Source organism: Mandrillus leucophaeus, unplaced genomic scaffold (genome assembly GCF_000951045.1).
Source record: "Mandrillus leucophaeus isolate KB7577 unplaced genomic scaffold, Mleu.le_1.0 Scaffold297, whole genome shotgun sequence".
Lineage (NCBI taxonomy): Eukaryota > Metazoa > Chordata > Mammalia > Primates > Cercopithecidae > Mandrillus > Mandrillus leucophaeus.
The window spans coordinates 1,216,234-1,223,105 of NW_012103109.1; the positions used below are offsets into that span (position 1 = coordinate 1,216,234).

Consider the following 6,872-nt stretch of genomic DNA (forward strand, 5'->3'; position numbering starts at 1 on the left):
ATAACAAGAATGAAACTCCGCCTCAATAAGTAAATAAATAAATAAGCCGAGTTAAACCCTGCTCTGCCTGACTTCAAAGTCCTAGTTTGTTTGATCTGTTAAAAATGTACTGACTGACTTGGCATAACAAATGAGATAGGCTTTCCAAGCTATGGCCTCAGCTGTTGGGAAGATGCTGGGTTTTGCAAACTCACAGGAACATTAGACATTTCCTGTAGCAGCAATGTGCGAGAGCACCTCTTATCCTAGCTTTCAATGACGAGGGCTTAAAGTCCGCTGGGTGGGACCCCACCACAGAAATCTGCAAGCACTTCAGATCAGGACTTTTAAATGTTTGTAGATGCTGTGGTGATTAATGAATTACAAAGTCAGGTAAAGAAATTACATTTAAAGGCTGGACATGGTGGCTCATACCTGTAATCCCAGTACTTTGGGAGGCTGAAGTGGGCGGATCACTTGAGCCCAGTTTAAGACCAGCAGGGCAACATGATGAAACCCCATCTCTACTAAAAATACAAAAAAGTTAGTCAGGTGTGCTGGTGTGCACCTGTAGTCCCGGCTACCCAGGAGGCTGAGGTGGGAGGATCACTTGAGCCCTGCAGTGAGCTGTGATCACGCCACTGCACTCCAGCCTGGGTGACAGAGCGAGACCTTATCTCTAAATAAATAAATAAATAAATAACATTTGGTTAATATATTACAAAAAATATAGCTATTCAATTACTGTGGGCTTCCTGTGAAATTTTTTCTCCAGGTTCTGAGGATCTGTGCCTTCATATTTCAAAAAATGATTTCTTAAAAAGGGCCATACAGTTTCTGTAACCTTTATTTTCCTATAACCATACCTCTGTCAAAGTCTGATACTTCTTAGCTAAAAATCACAGCAGAAAAAAAATCTGCTGCTAACAATATTGGACTCAGCCATGGTTTGATTGAGGTTGAAGGTGTGGATTCTGGGTTCCTATCAGCCTTTGGCCTTTACTAATTGGGCAAGTTTCTTCACCTCTGTGCCTCAGTTTCTTACCTGTAAAATGAAGATAATAATACTTTGTTCGGGTCATTGAACAGATCGAGTGATTCCATGTAGTATTTACAACAGTGACTTGCATGTGTTTACAGTATGAATGCTTTTATTAGTGAAATGGGTCCTCAGCTCAATCTGGGAGCCACCAGCTACAGTGCAGGGCTCTCGGGCATCCCCACCGTGGGGAAGAGGGGATGGTGGATGGGCTGTAGGGAGGGAGGGTGGATGGGTTGCCTCGCACACTCTCACCCAGCCCCTCTGCCTGTCTGTTCTCTCTTCAGGCTGCTGTCCCATTGGAAGATTACTCCCCTGGCTTCCCTTGCCCCAAGCAGTGAGCTAACTGGAATGGTACCCCGGGAGGCCCCTGAGTCTGCTCAGTGCCTGTGCCCTTCCTTCACCATCCCAAATGCCAAGGATGTGCTTCGGAAGAGGCACAAGAGAAGGAGCCGACAGCACCAGCGGTTCATGGCCCGGAAGGCCTTGCTGCAGGAGCAGGGGCTGCTGAGCGTGCCTCCAGAACCAGGGTCCTCCCTGCTGCCCACCTCTTTCAGGGCAGTGCCAGCAACTGAGGCTGCCAGCAGTGGGAAGCAGTGTCTGAGGGCTGGATCTGGCGGTGCCCCATGCAGCAGAAGGCCCGCTCCCAGGAGAGCCTCAGGGCCCTTGCCCAGCAAGTGTGTGGCTATCGACTGTGAGATGGTGGGCACGGGACCCCAAGGGCGGGTGAGCGAGCTGGCCCGCTGTTCCATCGTGAGTTACCATGGCGATGTCCTCTATGACAAGTACATCAGGCCTGAGATGCCCATCGTTGACTACCGTACTCGCTGGAGCGGAGTCACTCGGCAGCACATGCGCAAGGCTATCCCCTTCCAGGTGGCCCAGAAAGAGGTAAGGGCAGGGTTGGGTACTTGTTTGGGAGGTGTGGTGGGCTGGAAAGAGCCACCCTAGGTTTGAGTCACCACTTTGCTTCACTGGGGGCAAGAAACCTTGGGAAAGTCACCTAACTGCTCCGAACGGTAAGTTCCTTCTCCTTAGAATAGGGGAAATAAAAATAAAATCCCAAACCTGCCTCCAGATAAGGATTGCTGGCCTGTTGTGCAGGACAATATAGAAAGGCTACACCAACTGTAAGGTGATAAACAGCTTACGTTTTAGAGTTTGCTTTCTGTTTTAAAAGTTGTATGCGTTGATATAAAATTTGTAAAGCCCACAGTGGCATCATGGTCAGGTATGGATGTTTTGGCCTATTTCCTTATGTTAGTTTCTTAGTGCTTAGAAAAATGTAATTAGTGGTTGGGACCACATGGATGTACCAGGAATTCCCAAACATGCTTGACCTTAGGAAACACCTGAGGCCTTTTTAACAATCCAGGATCCCTGTCCTCAGTTCCCCCCGTAGAGACCCTGATCCGTTAGGCTTGGGGAGGGCTCTGACCCTTGGTCCAAAAAATCATCACACTGTGCAGACTTGCACCATAAAGCCACAGGGCTTAAGGGGAAATGGAGGAAGGGAACAGTATTAAAAAGGACGTCAGTGGCACCCCAAAAATAAGATAGAAACCTAATAAAAAAGGTAGTCCAGTTTTACACATCTTGTTTCTTCTTTTTTTTTTTTCCTTATTCCACACATCTTAAATGGTTAAGAAATGCACAATACACCAATAAGTATGGCACTTTACCTTGAAAAAGTCCTAAAGCTTGCTTGTGGGAACAGGAGTCAGAAAGGTTGCAGCTTGAGTTTCTGTGAAGTGGTGGAAGGAGAGTTCTTTGAAGTCAGACAGGAAGTGTGACACCAGCTGTGGATGGGTGTGGCTCATCACACAGGTGAGCCAGGGTTGCTGTGTGCATATTGTGTATGCCCTCTTGGCTCAGTTCAGCTGGATGCAGTTTTCTGCGTTCACTCAGTGTTTCTCAAGGACGAAATTATGCGTAAGCAAAGGTGAAATTTGCGTTGTTCCCAAAATGTGTCATACATCAATTGCATTGAGACAAACCTGCATTTTCTAAACCAGCCTTATAACAGAACCACTTTTTAACACTTCTGGGTTATTCTTGGGCTTAGGCAAGGTTGGGAAACACTGGTGTACACTATCTTGTGTCTTACTTTTTCACATAACATTGTGGCCCGAGCATTCCTTTGAAATGATTGGAGGTTATTTGATGTATCAAGGAGGCCAATCAGTAAGAGTAGCAACAAGAGGGGAGGTGTGTGGTGAATGCACCAGCTCCTTGGTCCCTTCCATTGACCTGGTGGGTGGTGGTCCCAAGAGCAGGACCACTTTTTGTCTGCCCAGACTCTGAGCCACTGTAGGGTGTGCTCCATCTCTTTCCACTTCATGGCTGAGCAGGGGGAGGGGCAGTATGGTGAGTGACCAGCATGGTGGCATGTCCCTACCATAAAGTCTCAATGCATCTTATCCATCTGCCATGAAAGCTGAGTTGAGGGATAAACCATATGTTGCCAGCAGAGGTAGGCTGTGGAGGCCAGCAGCTGGTGATAAGGAGAGCCTAAGCCCAGCCAAGAGGACTGGAGGGAGTTGCTGGCCCATGGCCCTGGACGTGGCCTCCCTGGTGTGTGAGGAGGCCACCCAGCAGGGAGGGGAGGAACACAATGTGCAAGCAGCCAGAGCCGAGCAAGAGAGCAGGTTAAGAGGGTGAGGAGGAGTTGGTACACAGCAGGGCAAGGGGGCAGAGTCCTGAAGACAGGGATTATGGCCCTTACTGCTCATAAGAGCTGCTGCTGTGCTGTGTCTACCAGTGACAGCCACGGTTCTGTTGACTTCACCCAGCTGGTCTTTATTGATCACCTCCTGTGATAAGTAAATAATAAATCAGTAAATGTAATGCTTTCTGCTACTGGAAAAAGATAGGCATTAAAAAAAAAGAATAAATGTGGCGCTTTCCCTGGAGCACCACTAATAAGTCCAACATGGTCTCTGCACTCACAGACCTTACAGTGGGGTGGGGGAGAGTGGGGTGGAGGCCTGGTGACGTCTTCCAGCCTGAGAGGAAAGCCAACGCCAGCAGTAGAGTTGCTTGTATCTGGTAACAGGAAGACTTCCATCCATGACCTCCTTTAGTCCTTACAGCTACCCCACGGAATGCCGCTGCCAGTGTTCCCCTTTGACAGGTGCGGAAGACATAGGTATGCCCCTGCGTATAGACAGTAGAAGGGTCTGGGTTCAGACTTGGGGCAGCATGGTTGACTGTGGAGCTCATGATCTCCCCACTCTGTGCTGCCTCCCTCCACAGGGATCCATGCACCTATTGGCCGAGGGTTCTCGGGGCGTGTCTCCTGCCAGCCTGATGGGGTGTGGGGGGACCTCCCTGACTCCTCTCTCTGCTCACAGATCCTTAAGCTCCTGAAGGGCAAGGTGGTGGTGGGGCACGCGCTGCACAACGACTTCCAGGCCCTCAAGTATGTCCACCCTCGGAGCCAGACCCGGGATACCACCTATGTCCCAAACTTCCTCAGCGAGCCTGGCCTCCACACCCGGGCCCGGGTCTCTCTAAAGGACCTGGCCCTGCAGCTGCTGCACAAGAAGATCCAGGTGCGTGGTGAGAGAATGACTGGAAGGGAGGGAGGCCCGCCTGGCTTCCATGCCACTTGAGCCACAGACAAGGCTTTGGGCTGTGCCTCTAGCCTCCTTGTCATTCTCTCTTCCCTAGTCCAGGTCCAGGGACCTTGCATAAATGGGTCTCCCTCTTGTACAGGCAGCCCCAGGTGTTTCTCTCCATGGTCCTTCTTCCCCAGTGTGTACTGCGATTCTCCCAGCACACATTCTCCTAGGCTGATCTCTTCCAGATCTGTACCCTGCCTCACTCTTGGTTCTTGTATCCCCAAAGAGTGGTCTCCCATCCCCTACGACCAGACATATAGCCTTAGATGAGGAGCCAGTACCTCTTGCTCCTGTTGGGCTTCACATTTATTATTCATCTGGTCTGCAAGCCTTTGAAGCAAGAGATTTTTAGCATGCCTTATATTTGAGGAAAACAGGCTTGGAGAAGCTGCATGGCTTATGGTGTACAGTTGAGGTTCCATCCCTTTTCTGTGAACCTCCATTCTGAGCATATGTATTCTTGGGCCTGCACAAAGAACCCGGGGTAACTGGCCTTGCTTCTTGGAGTAACAGGCCTCTCACCAGGCTTGCAGGCAGTGATGTGTTGGCTCTTGTTAGCAGGTGGGCCCGCACGGGCACTCATCAGTAGAAGATGCCATGACAGCCATGGAGCTCTACCGGCTGGTGGAGGTGCAGTGGGAACAGCAGGAGGCCCGCAGCCTCTGGACCTGCCCTGAGGACAGAGAACCTGACAGCAGCACAGACATGGAACAGTACATGGAGGACCAGTACTGGCCCGACGACCTTGCCCACGGCAGCAGAGGAGGAGCCAGGGAGGCACAGGACAGAAGGAATTGAGAAGGGGGCGGGGCTCCCTGACTGGGCTTCTGGTGTGGCCAGTAGGAAGTGGGGGCCAGGAGAGCAGCGGGCACTTCTTCCTGGGCAGGGCGGGGCAGGATGCAGCGAGCCAGCCCCAGGGCCAGAGGAGTTGGGGTCATCTGTTATCTTGACACCCTCTGCTCACAGCATAGGGCTCTGTCTCTCCAGGGCTGTTGGTTCTTTCTCCTGACTCCTGTGATTTTGCTAATGGCACTTTACAGACTCCATGGAGATGTCAGGTGGACCATCTTCTAGGGCCCAGCAGGAGTACGGAATGTGTCCACAGACTGACCAGGTTGTCGTGGCCTTCCCCACCCCTCAGATCTCCTGAGTCGTCATGCTGTGCTAATGAAAGGAATCATATCACCCTCTCTGGGGTTGGTGGGTGGGGGTGTCAATATCCTGGAGCTCCCTTACCCCAACTGAATGACTTGGGGTAAAGTTATCTTCCTTTTATTGCCTACCTCTTCCTCCACTCATTTTGGGTTCAGAATAAATATGCCCTGAAGTTAAAGAGTTAAGTCCTAAAGGAGACATTTCTTCCCCACCTCCCTGACCTGGGACTCTGGCTACAGCCATTGTAGGAACTCCGTGCTCTGCGTGGCCTGTCAGCTCCCTGCTAGGCTACAGTGGAATAGCAGAGCCCACAGGCTTCTCGTGGGGATCTGGCCCCTTAACATGCTTGGCAACAGAAGGCCCCAGGCACAGCTCAGGGAGGAGGGAAGGCAGGTAAGCTTTGGATGAGAACGGGCATATTTATTTTGACCCAAATCAGGGACTTTCCCAGTCCACCCAGTACTGGGCTCTTAAGCAAAAGCCTGAGAAACAAGACAGTGGTTTGAATTCTGGGGCCTTTGTGTAGAATTGTGCCTGACCTTTATTTATTTATTAAGAGCAGGGCTACTCGTTTAGGGGAGTAGAGTCTATGTCTCCTGGGGCTGGGGCAGGGTATTGGCAGTTAGCAGTGGCCCTGAACCTGGTCTGATGCCCCCTCAGCTCTTTGACTATCACTGTGGCTGTTGGGTTTTCTCCTATTTCTAAAAATGTTCTCTTGTTTCCTAAGTGACAGTTTTGAAATATTGGGTAACCAAGAACTCAGGTCACACAGACCTTGGAGCCCCATCTTTGCTTGCCACTTAGCTTTGAGATACTAGGCAAGCGACGGACTTCACTCTTGAGCCTGTTGTTTCCTCATCTGTAAGATGGGGATAGTGGTACGGCCTACCTCATAGGGTTGTAATGAGCACTAAATGTGAAGTGTTTGGCACAGTGCCTGGCATGTGGTGAGCCACAGCCACTGTGAGTTTCTGTTTTCCCTTTTTTTTTTTTTTTTTTTTTTGAAAGCCCAGCTCTGTGCCACAACGTTGTGTGTTCTGTGAGGATTTGTTGCAACTTCTTCAGGATAACGCCTG

General features: G+C 50.4%; 1 protein-coding gene across 1 annotated transcript; it reads left to right on the forward strand.

Moving 5' to 3' along the window:
• Positions 1–1,305: 1,305 nt before the first annotated feature.
• On the forward strand, positions 1,306–6,860 carry AEN (apoptosis enhancing nuclease). Its single transcript, XM_011986296.1, has 3 exons — positions 1,306–1,909; positions 4,372–4,572; positions 5,203–6,860. Exons 1-3 carry the CDS (start codon positions 1,370–1,372, stop codon positions 5,437–5,439), a joined length of 978 nt encoding a protein of 325 aa, XP_011841686.1. The 5' UTR covers positions 1,306–1,369; the 3' UTR covers positions 5,440–6,860.
• The last annotated feature ends 12 nt before the right edge of the window (positions 6,861–6,872 follow it).

What these genes read in the sequence shown, in the direction of transcription:
- AEN (XM_011986296.1), top strand. Translation starts at nt 1,370, where the DNA reads ATGGTACCCCGGGAGGCCCCTGAGTCTGCTCAGTGCCTGTGCCCTTCC. An exon ending in TCCAGGTGGCCCAGAAAGAG is followed by an intron (nt 1,910 to 4,371) that starts GTAAGGGCAGGG and finishes CTCTGCTCACAG; the next exon opens with ATCCTTAAGCTCCTGAAGGG. An exon ending in TGCTGCACAAGAAGATCCAG is followed by an intron (nt 4,573 to 5,202) that starts GTGCGTGGTGAG and finishes TCTTGTTAGCAG; the next exon opens with GTGGGCCCGCACGGGCACTC.